Below are 21862 nucleotides of genomic sequence, written 5' to 3'. Positions count from 1 at the left end.
AAAAACTTTCTAAAATTCCAGACTTAGCTATGATACCCTTCTCTCCATTCTTACAAAGTACCTATATTTCATTAAAAAACCAAGAGGCTTTACCCGTCCTCCATACTGGAGCATAGGTGCTGGAAGTACACGTCCGGTTACATGGGCCATTTCATCTCGAACTTTAAATTGAAACTCCTGAACAAATGGATCTGTTTCATAATTTGCACTTCTTACCTAACAACAGGAAAAGTTTGTAGTTACTCTCAAAATTCCCCTAGATCCTGTATTTTACTCATTAAAGCCCTTTTTTTTTCTTCTTTTTCTTTCTCTTTGTCATCTATGTTTTGCAATAGGTCTCGTCAATGGTGCCCTAACTGGAGAATGGAGAATCTTAGCTTGGGGATTATGGTCATGAATGGATTGTAGGAAGTCTGTGAAGTCCTTGGTAATTCATACAAAATTTAAATGTATATATTAGATTGAATAATAAGATTTTAACTATTATTGATCCATGAAATTAAAAAAAATATTTATTCTTAAGTTTTAGGTAGACACAATATCTTTATTTTACATTTATGTGGTGCTGAGGATCGAACCCAGTGCCTCGTGCATGCTAGGTGAGCACTCCACCACTGAGCCACAACCCTAGCCCCTGATCCATAAAAATTTTTAATGATTGAACCTAATATGTTTTGAGAGGGAGAAATACTTCACCTTTAGTTAAGATCCTCTGATTACAGAGAACCCAGACACATATTACTAAAATTTATTCCCTATAAAGTTTGATAGAAATATTTAAAATTTTAAGACTTTTAAAAACTACTTTATGATTTATATAAGTTTACTTCAGAATTTTCAGATAAACAGTACTATATCATAAAGTTTATTTAATGGAGTACATTGGAGACAGGTAAGAAAGCCAGAATGAGTTATAGGTTATAAATTTTTCACAATATATCTTTATATACAAAGAGAGAATTCAGTATTAGATTTCACCATAATTCATGCTTACAGCATACTATATTAGGTGTTTTTCAAAACATATCCACTTGTTCTCAGAGTGAAGGTCAAAGTTACAAAAAAAAGATGGTGTTCAACTTCAAGTAGAAATCTATTAAAGAACTATATAATCTAAACATGTGAACAGAATTTCCATATAATAAGAAGGAAAAGCAGGCTGGGGTTGTGGCTCAGCAGTAGAGCGCTCACCTAGCACATGCAAGGCGCTGGGTTCAATCCTCCGCACCACATAAAAATAAAATAACTAGGGCTGGGGATGTGGCTGGGGATGTAGTAGAGTGCACACCTAGCATGCATGAGGCACTGGGTTCAATCCACAGCACCACATAAAAATAAAAAATAAAGATATTGTGTCCACCTAAAAACTAAAAAAAATAATAATAAAATAACTAAAATAAAGGTATAAAAATATTTTAAAAAAGAAGGAAAAGTAATTTTCTAAAATAGTCAATAATGTATCTTTTTCTTCAAACCTAACTGCCATTTATCTCTGTTGTGTGTTGGTTTATCTCCACAGTGAGGTCATAAAAAATAACAACTACTATTTACCAAGACTTACTATAACTTGTTTATAGCTAAGTTCTTTTTTTTTTTTTTAGAGGGAGAGAATTTTTTAATATTTATTTTTTAGTTTTCGGTGGACACAACATCTTTGTTTGTATGTGGTGCTGAGGATCGAACCCGGGTCATATGCGTGCCAGGCGAGCGCACTACCGCTTGAGCCACATCCCCAGCCCGATAGCTAAGTTCTTAATAATTAATTTTCACAATTATCTTATGGCTTTAAAGTAGGTCTTTTATAATCTGTATTTTACAGAGGATTAAAACTATAGCTTAGTAAAGTTAAATAAGTGAGTAAAGTTAAATGACTAGATGATAAAATCATAATATAATAGTAAGTAAAATAAAAATTTAAGTAAGTGGAAAAAGCAAAACTTCAAACACATGGCTGTTAGGCTCCAAAGTTTTCTCTCTCTCTCTCTCTTTTTTTCTTTTTGGATACTGGGGATTAATCTCAGAGGTATTCGGCACTGAGCCACATCCCCAGCTCTATTTGTATTTTATTTAGAGACAGAGTCTCACTGAGTTGCTTAGCGCCTCACTTTTGCTGAGGCTGGCTTTGGACTTGTGATCCTCCTGCCTCAGCCTCCCAAGGTGCTGGGATTACAGGCATGTGCCACCGTGCCTAGCCAAAGTCTGTTCTGTTAAGCACTACACAATATTGTCTTTCTGAACAGTTAAGCTATAATAAATAATTTAGAATTGCTAGTTATTGAGACTTTATAGAAATGTCTCTTAGTTTTAAGAAAGCTTTTAAAATCTTATTATAGAATTAGAGAAAATTCTAGGATGAGAACCAGCATGCATTTTCCTAATTAAATGTCACATAATAACTTTTATGCACTCTTTACAAAATTATAAGGAAAAAAATGGTCTTTTTTTAAATTGGCTTCCAAAATAAAACAGCCAGTTCTGAATCACTTTTCTAATAATCTTTAACATTGTTTTTGAAAATGTTACTGAGTTGTTCTGAGGAATATTCGTATTTCCAGATTTTTTTCTTTGCCTAAACAGTTTAAATGGTACTTAAGGGTAGAGTGAGTTAAGGTCCAGCTGGCCTTTTATTTTAAATTTTGCCTATTCTATTAGCTTTATTTATTTTTTTAAAAAATAGACAGGGCCAGGGATGTAGCTTAGTGGTAAAGTACTTGCCTAGCATGTGTGAGGCCCTGTGTTCAATCCCAAGGCCTAACAACTGGACACACACACACAGATAAACTGGGCATTGTCATGCATACCTATAATTTCAGCTACTTAGGAGACTTGAGCAGGAGGACTTTTAAGTTTGAAGCAAGCCTGGGCAACTTAGTGAATAAAATAAAAAAGCCTGGAAGAGGGCTGAGGATGTAGTTCAGTGGCAGAGCTTGTGCCTAGCATGTGGAAGATCCTGGGTTCAACCCCAGCTATCCCCTCCTGCAAATAAGGACAGATAATAGGGCATTTTTTAATATACCTTTATTTTATTTATTTATTTTTATGTGGTGCTGAGTGAGTGTTGAACACAGTGACTCACATGTGCTAAGGCGAGCACTCTACCTTCAGACCTGTTCCCAACAAGAACAACCCCAGCCCCTAACAGGTCATGTTTTTATTGTGTATAAAATGATAGCTTGATACACACAAACACATACACACATACATTGTGGTACCATCAGTTTTATCAAATGGTAGTGGTAACTCCTCTCTCCTCCTCCACAATGAGACATGTGGAGATACCACATGCTTGAAGCTTTTATTAGACTGTATAGTTGCCAGTCTGATACTGGAAGTGAAACAATCCTAGAATGAGTGTTAAGTATTTCTTTCCCCCACTCTTTTAGGTGGTTTCCAGTTCATTAAATTAAAATATTAGTTTTGGCAGAACTTGTTTCCTGCATCTAGTTAAAGAGTCTAGGGTTAAATAAGAAGGACCTACTAAAGTTTACCACCACCCAAAACATACTCCTAGGTTATTTCATGATACCTTTTAATTCTGATGGCAATAAGATATGGGCTGGTAAGAGTATGCTTTTTTAGAAGCTAATCCTAACATGTTTTAAATTCCCATTTTCTAGGGTTAAGAACTAACCAATCTGCTAATTTCCTCTTGTCTATCTGGTGCAGATCTTGCTGTTGCCTTGATCATAGTTGAAGTCTGATTGTCTGTTAGTTTCTTAATACATCGTTGTCCTGCCACAATATTACAGACCTACAAATAGAAAAAAGTATTATATTAGATAGATGTATAAATATCTTTTTGTTAGTTCTCAGTGCCAATTACATGTAAAATAAAAATTTTAAATCTTCATAATTAAATTGCTTATTTTTAATATCATGTTAAATAAAAAAGTAGCAAACAAAACTACTTTACAATATTATTATAATTTGGTAAAATGTACACAGGATAAAAAGATTGAAAGAAGTATTGGTTAGACTAGAGTGGTAGAATTATAGTTCCCTTTTCCATTTAATAAAAACCTAAAATAAAATTTAAGAAGAGTTTAAGTTCCAAAATAGATAGCAGAGTATGAGGTAAGTTACAGGACATAAAAGACCCCAAAAGAATGATGAAGAGGAAGATATTCATGAGCAGCAAAGAGACATTACTTCCAGCGGCAGGTAGGTATGTTTCTGCTCCTGCCCCACTTGCAGACAGGGAAGGTGTGGGTACTTCAACTGAAGAGTGTACTTTTCTCTGAAATACTGAGCTACTGTTCTCTCCACAGTTTGGCCATTTTCTAGCTGTAAGGGAAAGCTGGTGGGGAGGGGAGGGAAAAAAAGGAGATATGAGACTCTTATCCCACTACAAGCCAGCAAAACTTCCAACCTACTACCTAGAGTGAGCTGCCTCGTATCACCACTGCTTTTCTTACGTTTGATGACTGGCAGGCCTTCTTGTTACATTACAAACACGGTATTTCCGTCTCATTGTTCCACAATGAGTCACTTCAACCTTCAGACCTGTTCCCAACAAGAAAAATGCAGGTTACAGAATTGTCACTGTAAAATATTTACATTTATAAAGCCTGTTCACTACTATAAAAACTTAATTCTGAGCAAACAAAATCTGTGATATATATACAATGTGATATTAACATAATTTTATATATAACATTGCTAATAATGGATACTACCATGGTAGACCTAATTTCAAACCTTTTCTCTACCCTATCAAGCTCCACTCATAATAAATAGAATCATAAAAATTTCAAAGCCCAAAGATCAAGGGACAAAGTTCTCCATTAATAAAAGCCCCATTTATAATAAATTCGGATAATTATGCTAGGAAAGAGAAGGAGGAATGAAAGAGGAGGTGCAGTAATTCTCAAGATAGTTTATAACCTTCAAAGTATGTGATATTTAAATTGCCCAATCTTAATTTTACTGATTGAAGATCAGATTTCCTAAAGCTCAAGAAAGAAGCCCTTTAAAGATGTATAAAGCAAGAAAGAAAAAATGCCAGGCCCTTTAAAAAGAAATGTAATGATCATTTTATTGAAGTATAATGTAGTGACACAGTACTTTTACCATATTTGACTAGTAGCAATCAAATGCAACAAAAATAATTCTGAAACCAGGTGATTCCTACCTTCTTATAGAATCAATGACCCCTTAGAGTATCTGACGAAAGCAATAAACTTTCAGAAAAATGTACATACACAAAATTTAGCAATGATTTTAGGCATTCCTGGATCCCTGCAGTCTACCTACAACTGGGTGGGGGTTGGGGGGTATTCAAGGATCCAAGGCCAACTCTAGAAAGTAAAGAAATGGGCTTTAAACTCATCAACTGAAAGTCTTTGCGGTGAATTTAAAAAAAAAATTTTTTTTAGTTGTAGATGAACACAATATCTTTATTTTATTTATTTATTTTTATGTAGTGCTGAGGATTGAATCCAGTGCCTCACGCATGCTAGGCAAGAGCTCTACCACTGAGCTACAACCGCAGCCCCAAATTTTATTTTTTACGTATCTTAATATTTCTTCCTGCATCTATCAAAACTCATACTGAACAACGAGTTCTGAGTCTCAAAAGAAGATTTATTTTTTGCATCTGTCTATAAGTCTTTGTTTCTTTGAGATGAATGTTCTTAACTAGTGCTGTCAATTAGAATTTTCTGAGATGATGCAATATTTTACATCTGTGCTTAATATGGTAATCATTAGTAACGTGTTACTAACCACATAAAATGTGGCTTGTGTTGCCTGAAAAACTGCAATTTTAATTTTATTTAATTATAATTAATTTAAATTTAAATAGATATACCTCACTAGTGGCTACCATATTGGCCAGTCAAGTTCTGGAGCCATCAAGAGGAAAGTTAACAAACAAGACATGTAGTGGCCATTGGTTACAGATAAGCAACTCCATTTCTAAAGTTTGGCTTAGATTCCAGGGACAAAATCTAAAAAGGGGTAGATGGAGGACAATTTTTAGATTCCAGACAGAATTCTTGGTTATTCCTTTTTGTATTATTTCTCTTTTATATTTGTAGTTCCTATAGTGCAGTGGTTCTTAACTGAAGGCAATTTTGCCCCCCATCCCCAAAGAACATTTGGCAATGTCTGGAGACTTTTTTGGGGGGGCAGGGTGCGATGGGGACCAAAAGATGCAACTTGGCAAGCATTCTACTACTGAGTCACATCCATTCCCTAAGGAGACGTAAAAAAAATTTAGGGGGGATATTTTGGGATTTAACCCAGGGGTACTTACCACTGAGCTACATCCCAGCCCTTCTTATCTTTTATTTTGAGCCAGGGTCTCACTAACGTTTTTAGGTCCTTTGCCAAGTTGCTGAGTCTGGCTTTGATCCTCCTGCCTCAGCCTCCTGATTACAGGTATATGCTACCATGCCCAGCTAAAGGAGACATTTTTGACTAGTATAAACTGGAAGTGCTATTGGCAACTAGTGAGTAGTTTGATATTTGGGATACTCCTAAATATCTTACAATGTACAGAACACCACCTCCCATCCCAAAAAAGAATTATCCAGCCCACAATGTCAATAGTGACAAGTTTGAGAAACCCTGCTACAATATAATTTATTTTCTTACTAACTATAGCACCAAATATAAAGTTCACTCATATTAAGTAATATTTTCTTCTGACAGGAACACAAATTAATATGTTAAATGGACACAGTGTTCCTGTACCAGATTGGTATGGATTTTTCTTGAAAAGCACTCCTAAATGTATCTGTGAGAAGTACTTTTTCATTATAGCTACCTTTACAAAACTAAAAGTTCTGATCAGTTACAGAATTTCCTAGGCATTATGTTATAAAGGAGACTACAAAATACAAGGGAAAGCCTTATGAGAAGGAAATATCAATACAACAAACTAAGCAAGATATAACAATATATTTAGGGGAAAAACACCAGAAAAGTTTAAAACAAATTTCAGTTATTTTCACTGCATAGCAATTTGTTTTTGTCTTTCCCCTGAATTAAAAAAAATATTAATAATATTCTACATACCTACCATAAAAGCTTTTACCAAAAGTAAAATGGTACTTTCAAATACATATGGCAGTTTTACCATACATTTTTCTCAATATTTCTACTGTTTACTATGAATTATTGGGCAAAAACCAAACAAACAAACAAACAAACAAAAAAAACCCCTAAGTTATTATCAAACATTTGGGGAGAAATTCAACAGGAATAAAATGAATATGCTAAAAATATTCATTATAGTACAGTTTGTATCAATATTTAACAGCTACCATCAAATCCTCATGCCAACTAAAAATTAAATCCAAATAGCAGAGAACATAAAACTCTTGACTCTTGACTTAGTAGGGTAACAATACGTCATATACTTAAAAGAGCCTTATTAAAAAAAAAAGCCTTCTTCATTTTGGAGAAAAAAAAATCATTGGTTTGTCAATCAGATTCAGCCCAGACTGTTTTTACCCCAGATCTAGGATCATAGGTACCTAAGAATTAGAACAAAATCCAGAGGGCTAGCAAAAAAGGTGCAATTTAAAAAAATGGACTAGATAATTCTCTGCCCAGGCCCCCCCCAAACCCTCCATCCAACAAAAAAAATTCTTTTGGCTTTAATAAATATTTAACCTATAAACTTGGCTTTACCTTCACTATAACATCAACTTTATAATGCTTTCTAGTCATTTTTTCAGTCATTTCTTTGGGCCCCTGAGCAGTTGAAGTTAAGATCGAGTCCATGCTCTCCGGGCAGCAGTTGAATCCTTGTTCTGTACAGATCTTGTATTTTCTGTGATAGAGTGGTGATATGAGTTGATTGCATAGTTACCGCAAAATAATGTAAGTGACTTCATGATATCAGAGGTGGTAACTAAGCAGCAACTCCACTGGAAACCATGGCATTTAGATGATCACATATATAATGGCAGGTAATGCACTAACCTCCTGACAAGGCTAACTGCAGTTAATACAGATTATGAAAGGACAATGGTATGGTTACAAAACAGTTATATTTAACAGTTTCTTATTTCAGCACTTAAATAATTTGAGAAAAATGGATGCTTATTTTCAAAGCAGGAAGAATTTTCCTTTTAATGTTTTATTGCAATGACTATCTTCTTCCTGGTTACTGAATGGCAAAGAATGAATGATTACTGGAGCAAGCAGGATGTATTCAGCTACTCTAATTGATTTGGGGAACTGAAAGATGTTCAGTGAATAAACTTGAATGCTTCATTCAAACCACAAGCTGAAAATTATCTGCAACAAATAGGTACAATCTTAAAAACAATATCATTATTTCTGGCTATTTAAGATGCACATTTAATATAAATAGAATTTATGCTACTCATTCTGATTATAAAATAATTTTTCTTCATGTCTAAATAATAAACTAAATACAGTGGAGTCATATCTTACATAAGGATTTGGTTCTAAAGTTATGAGCAAGGCAAGAATTGTACATAATCAAAATTATTCTTAAAAACCCCTTAAATTTCTGATAAAGTACAGCATATATGGGTTTGAACACAAAATGTATACACATATCTAAACGTATTTAGAACGGTACACATATGAAGAGCAAATATATAACTTTAATGATAATCTAAGATTTATATATAAATCTTAGATTATCATTAAAGTTATATATTTTTTTTCTTCTTGTGAGATCAAATAGAGATAAATTTATGTAAGTTAAATGTATATACAATATAACGCCACTGTATAAATTTTAGCTACTCAGTAAAATAGGCAAGCAACAGTTAGCTCTGTAATGTACATTAAATAGCTAAGTTACAACTGTAGAACAACACATGAAATAGGCTAGCCCCTTATTCATAAATTTTCAAAGGAATGAAATTAAAATTATTAAAAAAATAAGGAAGTCAATATATTAGAATATGTTCAAATAATGATTTTAGCAATATTATAGAAGCACTTTCTCATGAGACAGTATTATCCCTTTCAGATAGTAAGGCTAAGTATTAACAAATTAGCTGGTATCTATACTAGTTGCATTACTTGGAATATTTTTCATTCAAACACTACCTAAGATAAACTTAATTCAACATTGTATAATTTATGTATATTTTTACTGCTGTTACGTAAATAGATTTTAATTATAAAAAAACATTTCAATAAAGGCTGGCATAACCATACATTTTATAGTCAAGTTGTTCTAAATGCTAGTGAATTCACCTTTTATCTCTTTGGTGAATTTTACCCGGTGAGAATCAGTCAGAGGTCTTGGTTGTTCATCAATATTGTGAATATCAAGAACTTCACACATGAACTGAATTACAGGTTGTGCTTTGTAGAAGGCAGTGGCAGAAACTAAGGGGAAAAAAAAACACAAATAGTACAAATTAATGTTTCCCTAAAAAATTCAGAAACTTTACCTTAAGCTCTAGGCTAATTAACTATCTGCAGAGTTAAAAATGATCACTTTTGCACATATATTTGTGTGTATATGAATGTGTATATAAATATGTAGATATACGGTTATTACATGCTATAAAGGCACTAGAGATATGATGAAACATATGAGCTACATATTATCACGTTATTTCCTATTCAAAAAACATGATGTTAGCTGGGCATAGTGGTTCACGTCTGTAATCCCACTGTCTCAGGAGGCTAAGGCAGGAGGAGGATCCATAGTGAGTTCAAAGCCAGTCTCAGCAAAAGTGAGGTGCTAAGCAACTCAGTGAGAACCTGTCTCTAAATAAAATACAAAACAGGGCTGTGGATGTGGCTCAGTGGCCAAGTGCCCCTGAGTTCAATACCTAGTACAAAACAAACAAACAAACAAACATGCTGTTGGTTGAACTAAGTGTAAACTTTATATATACATACACATAATAGTTTATAACTGATCATTATTTTTACTGATGTTACATAAATTTTAATTATAAAAACATTTCAATAAAAGGTTGATATATCCATGTATTTTATAGTTAAGTTGTTCTAAATGCTAATAAATTCACCTTTTATCTCTTTGGTGAATTTTACCAGATATAAAGCTTCCTGAATCTGAACAAAGTCATTTATGTAAATTCAATTTCACTTAATAGGAAGTCCTGGCTAGCATAGTAAAGCAAGTTAATAGAAATAAAAGGTAAACTATTTTACATATAAAAATTTCTGCAAATAAGAAGCTTCAGTTTGACCTCTATGGCACGAGAACAAAAAGGCCATATACTATAGCTTTTATAAACTATTATTTCATCATAGATCACTGAATCATTCCATTCTTTAATTCATGTACAGAGAAGTGTGTAAGGCATGAGACAAAGTCTATATTGAGGCAAAATCTGTATTGAACAAAGGTCTTTATGTTCTTTGGCATAAACAAGGTAGTTTATTCTTTCTTTTTTTCTGGTAGTACTGAGTGAATCCAGGGGTGCTCTGCCACTGAGTTATTACCTTTAGTCCTTTTAATTTTGAAACAGTCTCGCTAAGTTGCCCAGGCTGGTCTTAAATTTGTGATATTATTACTGCCTCAACCTCCTGAGTTACAATTGATTACAAGTGTGTGCTACCATACCATGCTTTCTTTCTTTCTTTTCTTTGTTATGTGGTGCTGAGAATCAAACCCAGTGCTTTCCATATGCTAGGCAAGCACTCTATCATTCAGTCACCACCTCAGCTCTATCATGGTATTTCTTAGACAAAAAATTTCTATGCCATCCTACACTGTTTATTCTAGTGAATTTCCCATTTTATAATGATTAAAGAAGACAGTGGCCTTAAATTCAAGCTATAGACACAAAGGGGTATCTGCCTGATATTATTACAACATTCAACCAACATGATTTCTTAACCTTGGGTTTTGAAACTAGAACAGCTTCACCAATGGTTAGACCACCATCACTCATTTCTTAAATACTGATGATTTTTATGATGCTATAAAGGCACTAGGAATACAATGAAAAGTAAAACTGAAAGAGACAATAAGCTACATGCTACCATGATATATATTACTCAAAAAACATGCTCATAGGGCTGGGGTTGTGGCTCAGCAGTAGAGTGCTTGCCTAGCACATGTGAGACAGTGGTCTGATTCTCGGCACCACATAAAAATAAATAAATAAAGATATTATGTCCATCTACAACTAAAAAAACAGTCATTTATATAAATTATACTTAAAAGGATGGACTTAAAAGGATGGACTGAAATCAGTGAATACACTTTAAAATATATGTATGTATTTTTTAAAAATAAAGGTTTTATGTCCAACTATAACACACACACACACACACACATTAAAAAAAACATGCCCATGCTGGGTGTGGCAGTGCATGTCTGTAATCCCAGCTATTCATGAGACCGAGGCAGGAGGATTGCAATTTTGAGGCCAGTTTTAGCACCTTAGTGGGATCCTGTCTCCAAAAACAAAAACAAAATAAAACAAAACAAATACAAACATGCTCAAAAGAGCTGGGGATGTAGCTCCATGGCAGAGCGCTTGCCTAGCATGCACAAGGCCCTGGATTCAATCCCCAGTACTGTAAAAAACAAACAAACAAACAAACAAATATGCCCAGGGCTGCAGTGTGGCCCAGTGGTATAGCGTTTACCTAGCATGTGTGAGGCATTGGGTTCAATCCACATAAAAATAAATAAAATAAAGGTATTGTATTCATCTATAACCAAAAAATAAAAAATAAAATAACATGCCCATGGTTTGTTGAGATAAGTGAGTACTTTTTATGTAGTGCTCTTTTCTTCCTCTCCCTAGTTTAAGATTAAATGTCTTCTATAAAATGTCCCTTACCTTTGGAAGCATATTTATAAAACAGTAATTTTCTCAGGCTATTTGTAGGTTGGTGAGGTTGTGGTTATTTTTTTATTTTATCAAGAAATTTTTATCTTTAAATATTATTTTTTTATAGTATGCACATATTATTTTTCCTTTTCTTTTTCTTCTTTTTTTGGTACTGGGTATTGAACTCAGGAATACTTGACCACTGAGCCACATTTCTCAGTCCTATTTTGTACTCTATTTAGAGACAGGGTCACACTGAGTTGCTTAATAACTTGCTTTTGTTGAGGGTGGCTTTGAACTTGCAATCCTCCTGCCTCAGCCTCCAGAGCCACTGGGATTACAGGTGTGTGCCACCACACCTGGCTATTTTTCCTTTCCTTACCACAGAAATATATGGTTTCATCATAAAAACTTTAATCAATATAGAGATGTACATAGTTAAGACTCTCCCCAGACTGAACCTTCTTCCTGTAAGAATCTAATTTATTAGATATGTATACATTTTCTCCTTTTGATATACACTTATAAAGATAAAAATGTAAATACAATTTTTAGGTGATATCAGATGATAAATTCTCTAAGCTCATTATTTCATTAAAAAGTTAACAATAATATGTCTTAGAGACCTTTTTATGTCAGTATTTTGTTGTTGTTTTTTTGGTACTGAGGATTGAACTTAGGGACACTCTACCACCGAGCTACATCCTCAGCCTTTTTGGGTATCATTAAGTTGCAGAAGCTGGCCTCAAACTTATGATCCTACTGCCTCAGCCTGCAGAGTATCTGAGCCAGGCACGGTGGCTCACACCTGTAATCCCAGCAATTTGGGAGACAGAGGCAGGAGGATTATAAATTTCAGGTAAGACTCAGCAATTGCTCTTTATAAAAGGATGGACTGAAATTAGTGAATACACTTTTGAATTAGGAGTGAATTTCAATAAACAAAGGTCTGTTTCTGTTCTGCTTGGTTGAATTTTAACATTTAATAAAGCTACATATATATGCATTATATTCCTTCTTTTGCTTCCCCACATTAGTTAATTTTTACTGAAAATTAAAAATCTGTTTAGATTTTTAAAAATATATTCATTATACCATATTAACATATTAAAGAAAATGTTGATGATAATGTTCCTAAGAAAGCATTTGATAAAATCCAGCACTGGAGCAAATATTCTTACTATACTAAGACCAGAAGGGAACTTCCCTTAATCTGATCAAACTTATCTACCAAAACTTTATGGTAAACTCAACTTCATTTAATAGAAAATCTTGGATAGCACAGTAAAGCAAATTAAGAGAAATAAAAGGTACAAAGGTTTTGGAAAGGGAAAAACAAAACCATTATACTTCATAATATGACTGCCTATATAGAAAAACACAAGTCTACAGATAAATTACAGAATTACCGATAGTTCAGAAATGTTGCTCTATTTATGATTAACATACAAAGTTAAATTATATTTATATACCTTAGCAACTAATTTAACATGCAGTTTTAAAAAGATACTACTTATAATCATAACAAAAAATTTTAAAAGGTGTTTTTGGAATAAAGTCTAAAGCAAAAGATGTGTAAGACCTGTAGAAGGTATCTTATTTTTGGAAGATTTTATAGATGATCTAAATAAATAGAGTAATATAGCTTATTCATGTAAATTATCTCCAAATTGATGGGCAAATTCATAGGAATTTAATTCTAATAGGACTGAACATATGCAATAGGATGCAACCCCTTCTGCCCACCATTCATCAAGATTTGTTATAATTCTTCCAATCAAGAAATTGTGAGGATACACACAGAGACTAGCAGAAGAGACTTAAAAGCCTACCACATACTATATGCAAAACCAAACATACATTGAAAGAACTAAATATGAAGAGGAAAACAAATATTTGTTGAAAATGTAGCTTTATGATCTTGCCAGGTGCAGTGGCGCATGCCTATAATCCAGCTCGGGAGGCTGAGACAGGAGGATCAGGAGTTCAAAGCCAACCTCAGCAATGGCAAGGTGCTAAGCAACTCAGTGAGACCCTGTCTCTAAATAAAATACAAAATAGGGCTGGGGATGTGGCTCAGTGGTTAAGTGCCCCTGGGTTCAATCCCTGGTACAAAAAAACAAAAACAACAACAACAAAAATAAACAAAACAAAACAAAAAAACCCAAAAAACAACAACAAAAAAACTTTATGATCTTGGAAGTAAAGAATAATTTCTTAAACAAGATTAAGAAACAAGCTAGGCATGTTGACGTGTCTATTTAATCCCAGCAATTTAGAAGGCTGAAGCAGAAGGATTTTTAAGTTCAAGGCCCGTCTGGTCAATTTAGTGAGATACTGACCTAAAATAAATAAAAGGGCTGGGGATGTAGCTCAGTGGTATATAGGATCCCTTGGTTCATTCCCCAGTACCAAAACAATACAAGACAAACAAACAAATAAAACCCCAAAATGACAAACCATGAAAACTGTAAGAAAAAAGACACCAATAAACAAAACTTAGAAAAACAAAGAGATTAGTAGAGAATATGTATAACAAATTATTACAATCTAGACTACATAAAGAGTTCCTATAAATCAAAACACAAGAATAAAAATGGCAAAGGATATTACTAGACATTTCATAGAAGGGAAAAATCTAACTGGCAAAACCCATAAAGTATCACTAATTATCTGATTTGCAATTAAGGAAATGCAGATAAGAACAACAACAAGCTACCAACCAAGGTGAGTAAAAAGTGTCAAGCAAATTAGCAAGACTGATTTCATACCAATAAAGATTTATAAAAAATTTCAAGGCTGGTAATATAAGCTGAAAAGTCAATTGAAGAATGAAAACTCTTAGACTGTAGAATATAAACTGCTACAAACACTTAGGAGAGCTAATGATAATATATAAAAATTGGAAAATGTGAATAAATTTTCACTCTAGAAATTCCATTCTATTGGTATATATATACGCTCGAGAAATTTCAATCTACAAAAGAGGCATAAAGCTGGGCACAGTAGGGCATGCCTGTAGTCCAAGCAACTCAGGAAACTGAGGCAGGAAGATCAAAAGTTTGAGGCCAGACTCAGTAACATGGGGAGAACCTATTTCAAAATAAAACATAAAAAGGGCTGGGGTATAGTTCAGTGGTAAAGCATTTCTGGGTTCAATTCCCAGTGCCAAAAAAAAAAAAAGTTATTATATAGCATGGTGAGAGTAAAAAGAATAAATTCAAATATCCATCAACACCATAAATAAATTGTATTATAAATTTATATGTATGTAGTATAAGTTAGTGAGAAGGCATTAGATAAATAAAAGTTGAGAAAGTACAAATATTGAGAGGAGTTGGGGGAAAATGAGAAATTATTAGATTGCCAGTCTTGAGATAAATAAAATAAAAAACCTGGGAAAGAAAATTCACCAAAATAGACTAGATATCCAGAATGCTACTTTCATAGTTGTTTAATTCATGAATGTAGAGTTTCTCCAAATTTAAGGACATTTTCATTTTATTAAGGTTTTATAATCTAAAAGTCATGTGTCTTTTCTTGAATTTACTCATCAATAATCACGAAAACTTTGTTCTGTTGGAAACCTATTTATTTTTCATTTATCAACTATTGCATGTTTGTTCTTTCTTTATATTTATTTATTCATTTTGGTGCTGGGGATTAAACCCAGGGCCTCATACATATTAAGCACATGCTCTACACCACTGAGGTATATCTCCAGCCTTTGTTTATTTTTTAACTAAGTTTCTATTTTGATGGGTATCAGTGTTAGAATAATGAAAATGGATAGATTTGGAAATCAAAAAGACTTATCAATACTTATTAGACTTTATTCATCTGTTGTGGAGGGTACAAAAAGGAAAAAAAAAAACCCTATTTCTCAGAGCATTGGGATGAATCAATGCAAGGTACCTACTTGTGCCAGAAATGATAGCAAGTTTATAGAGCTGCTTTCTAAAAAAAAAAAAAAAAAAAAAGTTTTCCCAGGGTGGCCTTGAACTTGTGATCCTCCTCCCTCAGCCTCCCAAATAGCTGGGATTATTAGTGTGCACTACTGTGCTGGCTCTTTTCTCATTTTTTTAAAATGTTTTTTTAGTTGTATATAAATATAATATTTTTATTTATTTATTTTTATATGGTGTTGAGGATCAAACCCAGTGTCTTACATGTGCTAGGTAAGTGCTCTTTCACTGAGCCACAACCCCAGCTCCTTTTCTCATTTTTGAAGAACTCTTTACTCATGTCATAGGTTCACCAGTCCACTGACATCTTAATTCCAGGCAGAACCATACTGGCAATATAAGCTAACTCCTTGAAGAGGCTGTATAAAAAAATGTTCCATCAAAATGAGATTAGGATTACTTTTCACAATGTCAAAACTAAAATTTTCTCTCTTAAGATACAACAGGAGATAACATGTGAAAAAAGAAATAATAAATATTTGCCACGTTTAAAATGAATAGTAGTAGGGGGCTAGGGTTGTGGCTCAGTAGTAGAATGCTTGCCTAGTATGTGTGAGGCACTGGGTTCAATTCTCAGCAGCGCATATGTTAAACATCTCTATATTTCCTATATCATCTAGCAAAATATATGGATGCTCAGGAATATTTATTCATTGATAGGTTAAAGATTGCTTTATCTATCTACCTACCTACCTATCTATTTTGGTACTAGGGATTGAACCCACGCCTTGTGCATGCTAGGCAAGTACTCTACCAATTAAGCTTTATTCCCAGCCCTGCTCTATTTTTTTTAATGTAAAATACCACCTATTTACCTAAGGGCCTAAAACATAAATGTGTCTCTTAGCAAATTTTATAAAGTAAATATCCATGTAACCACCATTTAGATTAAGAACTATTACCAGTATCCCAGAAATCTCTTCTTAATCCCTTCCCTAACCTTTCTCTCCGCTAAAGGTAATCGAAATTCTGTCTTCTACAGTAGTGATTTCCAATCTTTATGGATTTATAAAATAAATACATATCCCTAAATACTATTTTAGTTTTCCTTGTTTTTGAATTTTATGGAAACATAATGCATGTGACCTTTTTGAGACTTTCACTTAAGATTGTTTCTAAGTTTGCCATATTAATTCAATGTAATTAGTTTCTTCATTTTCACTGGTGCATAACTCTATTGAAGAAATATACAATTTATCCACTCTGCTGGTAGACATTTGTGTTGGTAACTTTCTTTGGCTACTATGAACGATGATAGAACATCTTTGTATGTTATACACAAATTCCTCTACAATAGGCTATACCCAGGAGTAAACTGCTGGGGTAAGAGGGATGTGTGTCTAAATTTCTTAGACAATGACTAATTTTCACAGTGGTGTTAACAATTGACCCTGTCACAGTTTGTAATAGTCACTGCTGTGCCAAATTCTCTTCAACTGTTAGCACTGTCAGACTTGAATTTTAACTATTTTGATAAGTTAGTGATATCTCATTTTTGAAAAAAAAATTTTGAAATATACCTTATATACAATAAACTTATATACAATAAAGTGCAAACTTCAATGATCTCAATAAATATATACATCTATGCTGTTACCTCCTCTCCAATTAAGAAAGAATGTTTCCATCACCCCCAGAGAACACTCCCCTTTGTAAAAAGGTCTTTCCTATCTGTCTCATGCAACAACTCATCTGATTTCTTTCATAAACAATTGGTTCAGAATTCCATATAAATGGTGGCTGTGGTTGGAGCTCAGTGGTAGAATGCTGGTCGGGCATGTGTGAGGCACTGGGTTCAATTCTCAGCACCACATATAAATGAATAAATTAAAATAAAGAATTCCATATTCTCTACAGGCTATTTTGCATTTGGCTTCTGTTGTACATCTTAATTGAGATTTGTTCATACTGTTTTATGAATTAGATTTGCTTTAATCACTGGGTAGTACTTTATTAGAACAAATAGATCACAATTTCTTTCCTCCATTCACTACTTTTTTTGGGGGGGTGGGTACTGGAGATCGAACTCAGGGGCACTCAACCACTGAGCCACATCCACAGTCCTATTTTTTTGTATTTTATTTAGAGACAGGATCTCACTGAGTTGCTTAGTGCCTTGATTTTGCTGAGGCTGGCTTTGAACTGGTAATCCTCCTGTCTCAGCCTCCTGAGCTATTAGGATTACCAGTGTGCACCACATGCCCAGCTTCCATTTACTTCTCATTGGCCATTTGGGTTGTTTCCAGTTTCAAGTTATTATGAATGAACAAACATAGATGAACAAACTAACAAATCTTTGCACAGGCATATAATTTTGTTTTTCTTGGGCAAAGATATAGAAGCATAATTGGCAGGCCATATGGCAAGAGAATGTTTACTTTTTTTTTTTTTTTTTAAGATGCTGAGGACACAGCTTAGGACCTCAGGCATTTAACTTTATTTTGGTACTAGGGATGTAATCCAGTGGCACTGAACCTCATCCCCAGCCCATTTTGTTTTGATACAGGGTCTTTCTAAGTTGCTTAGGGCCTCCCTAAATTGCTGAGGTTGACTTCAAACTTGAAACCCTCCTGTCTCAGCCTCCCAAGTCACTGGGTTTATAGGCACATGTCCAGCTTTAACTTTATTTTTTTAATTTTAATTTTTTTTGCAGTGCTGGGGATTGAAACCAGGAGTGTTCTACCACTGAGTTATATCCCTAACTCTTACACCCCGAGACAGGGTCCAAGTTGCCCAGGCTGGCTTTGAATCTGAGATCCTCCTGCCTCAGCATCCTGATTTGCTGGGTTACAGGTATGCACCACTGCATCCATCCCGAGAACATTTAACTTTAAAAAACTGCCAAACTATGTTTTAAAGTAGTTGTACTATTTTATATCCCCATTAGTATATGTTCCACATCTGTGTTAAAACTTGGTATTGTCAGTCTTTTAAATTTAGCCAATTTACAGATTATGAAGTATATTGTTGTGGTACTTATTTGTATATCCTGGATAACCAATGATGTTTAGAATCTTTTCAAGGATTTATTCACATCTTTTTAAAAAACCTTTTTTTGTAGTTGTAGATGAACAGCATACCTTTATTGTATTTGTTTATTTTTATGTAGTGCTAAGGATCAAACCCAATGCCTCATTTGTGCTAGGCAAACGCTCTGCCACTGAGCTACAACCCCAGCCATACATCTTTTGTGAAGTTGTTTTCTTTTTTTTTTTTTTGGTGCTGGTGATCAAACCCAGGCCTTGTGCATGCTATGCACACACTATAATACTGCCAGGTATAGTCCAGCCCCAAGTATATGCTTTTGACTACATTTTGATCTGTTGTCTTATGAGTTAAGCTTTTCATACATCTCAGACACAAGGCTTTTCCTCAGGTATGTTTTGCAAGTGTTCTTCCAGCTATAGCTTGCCTTTTCATTTTCTTAAGAGTGTTCTTAAAAGAGTTTAACTTAGATGGTTTCCCATTTGTTAAGAAATCTTTGCTTATTCCATGGTTGTGAATATTTTTCCTTTTTCTTTTTAAAAATATTTTTAGTTGTACATGGACACAATACTTTTAATTTTTTTATGTAGTGCTGGGGATCGAACCCAGGGCCTCGTGCATGCTAGGCAAGAGCTCTACCACTGAGCTCACAAACCCAGCCCCTGTTTTTTTCTTAAATATTTCCCAGTATTAGTTTTTTGTTTTGGCCTATAATAAATACACTTTGAATTAAATTTTTAGTTATAAAGTCAGTGTTAATTTTTTAAATATACAAATAATTCAGTTATTCCTATATTATTTATTGAAAAGACTACCCTTTTACCTGTTGAATTATATTGGCTGTTTGGCAAAAATCAATCAATCCTGAGTAGGTCCACTCCTGTACCTATTTTTATAATTTTTTTTTTCTGGTACCAGGGAATTGAACTAAGGGGGCACTCAACCACAGAGTCACATCCACAGCTCTGTTTTGTATTTTATTTAGAGACAGGATCTTATTGAGTTGCTTTGCGCCTCATGATTGCTGAAGCTGCTTTGAACTCACGATCGTACTGTATCAGCCTCCTGAGCCGCTGGGATTACAGGTGTGCGCCACCACACCAGGCCACTTTGTTAACTTTCTTAATAATCTGTTGCAGCTTTCGATTTATTCCAAAATATTGCATGTTCTTTTGATGTTACGTATGGTAAAATGTTTTCATTTTTCCAATTGTTGAATGCTGTTATATTGCTAGTATTCACTGTTGTTTTATAACTGCAACTAGTATCCTGTAATCTTGATAAATTCATCTATTAATTAGAGTAGGGATTTTTTTTTGATTACTTAAAATTTTTAGTGTAGACTATTGTTTCCTGAAACAGTTTTATTTCTTTTCTTCTTCTATTTTTTTTTTTTTTTTTGATTTACCATTGGCTGGGACCTAAGCATCCTTGCTTTGTTCTTGATCTTAGGGCAAAAGTGTTCGATCTTTTCATCATAAATGTATGATGATGCCTACATGTTTTTCTAAATGCTTTTATAAGTTTTCTTTTATTGTAGTTTGTTGTGTTGAGAGTATATGTTACCTTTGTCAGGTGTATTAGGTATAGTAGCCTCAAAAATTGAGTTACAAAGCCTTTTTTCTTCTTCTGTTTTTCTGAAAGAATATATGAAAGACTAGAATTATTTTTTCCTTAATATTAGGTAAAATTCACCAGTGAAATTATTTAAGACTGGTGTTTTTCTTGTGAGAAGTGATTATAAATTCAACTTATTTGATACAGGGTTATTCCAATTTTGGTAAAGCTGTGTCTGTCAAGGAATTTGTTTTAACTAAGTTACCGAATTGGCATAAAGTTGTTCATGACATTCCCTTTTAACACAACATTAAATTCTAAAAACTCTTTAGTAGTACTCCTTTTCATTTCTGATACTGGTAATATTTTTCCTATTTTTCTTGATTAGTCCTATGATTAGTTTATTAATTTTATCAAAATTTCCCCTTGGTACATGGGATCGAATCCTGGGTATTCTACCACTGAGTTACATCCCTAACACCTCCCATTCCCCTCTGCAGGCCTTATAAAATTTCGAGACAGGGTCTTTCTAAGTTGCCCAAGCTGGCCTGAAACTTGTCTGGGATCACAGGTGTATAGCACTGTGCCCCGCTAATTTTATTAAAATTTTTAAAGAACCAAAAGTTGGCTTCCTTAATTCTCTATTTAATTTTTTCTCTTATCTTTATTATATTTTACCTTCTACTTACTTTGGGTTTAATTTGCTCTTCTTTTTCTAGTTCATGTAAACTGTTATAGCCTGTGTGCGAGGTGGTCCCCAGTGAGTCCTGATTTATGGGATTGAAAGCTTTGTGTAATCTTTCCTACATTGAATATAAATGATCTGTGTAACCAATAGGATGTTATGGAAATGATAGAATGTAACTTTCCATGCTAGGTATTAATGTTTTAGAGCTTCTGTCTTGCTTTCTCATGGATTACTCACTCTAGAGTAAGCCAGTTATAGTGCTGTGAGGACACTTACCCAGACTTAAGGAGAGGTCCACATGGCAAGGAACTCATGAGGTCTTCAGAAATAAGTCATCATCAATTGAGTGAGTCATCTTGAACTGGATTCCCCAGTTCCAGTAAAGTCTTAACACTGATTGCAGCTTCATGAGAGTCCCTGAACCTGAACCAACCAGTTAAGCCATCCCTTAATTCCAGATAGAATGTATATGATAATTTTTATTGTTGTCTGAGTCATTTAGTTTTGTATCAGTTTGATAAGCAGTGATAGATAATATAGATGTAAAATAGGACTTAATAATCCACTCAAACATTTATTAAGTATCTCCTTTATGGTTTGGAAATCAAAGAGATGAATCAAAGTCCCTGTCCTTAAACACGGAGCCTGGGTTAAGGCAGCAGGAGTATCTCATTTCATTCTCTTTTCAAACTCCACTATAAATATGGTAAGAAAAAAAAAAGACACAAACCTAGAAGGAGAGAATAGAAGAGAAACTACATCAACATTTTGGAAGATGAAAAGTGAGTAGGCAAGTTGTAACTGATATAGTAGACCCAAGAAAATGAAATCACAGCCAGCTGTTTTGGTAAAGGTTAAGAACCAACTGCATTTACACTACCAAGTCCTCAAAATGCAGAAGAGGCTGT

General features: G+C 33.9%; 1 protein-coding gene and 2 non-coding genes across 7 annotated transcripts in view; all 3 read right to left on the bottom strand.

Annotated features, from left to right (window-relative positions):
• LOC114094375 (protein argonaute-3) overlaps positions 1 to 21862 on the bottom strand; it is a 114506-nt gene that overhangs the window by 37267 nt on the left and 55377 nt on the right. For all 5 annotated transcript variants that reach the window (XM_071617677.1, XM_027937513.2, XM_071617678.1 and 2 more), the window contains 5 exons: positions 9190 to 9324; positions 4416 to 4503; positions 4150 to 4297; positions 3632 to 3751; positions 94 to 216 (listed from right to left, as the gene is read on the bottom strand). In XM_071617677.1, coding sequence (XP_071473778.1) covers positions 94 to 216; positions 3632 to 3751; positions 4150 to 4297; positions 4416 to 4503; positions 9190 to 9324 — 614 coding nt within the window. The remainder of the gene's footprint in view (positions 1 to 93; positions 217 to 3631; positions 3752 to 4149; positions 4298 to 4415; positions 4504 to 9189; positions 9325 to 21862) is intronic.
• LOC114094582 (small nucleolar RNA SNORA40) lies at positions 5519 to 5645 on the bottom strand. The gene has a single exon (XR_003583087.1). It is a non-coding gene; the product is annotated as a small nucleolar RNA SNORA40 (small nucleolar RNA).
• Positions 19289 to 19363, bottom strand: Trnaa-agc (transfer RNA alanine (anticodon AGC)). The gene has a single exon. It is a non-coding gene; the product is annotated as a tRNA-Ala (tRNA).

The sequence above is a fragment of the Marmota flaviventris genome, chromosome 10, assembly GCF_047511675.1.
Source record: "Marmota flaviventris isolate mMarFla1 chromosome 10, mMarFla1.hap1, whole genome shotgun sequence".
NCBI lineage: Eukaryota > Metazoa > Chordata > Mammalia > Rodentia > Sciuridae > Marmota > Marmota flaviventris.
The sequence above is the reverse complement of the archived record's forward strand: the minus strand, read 5'-3'. Positions and strand labels throughout refer to the sequence as shown.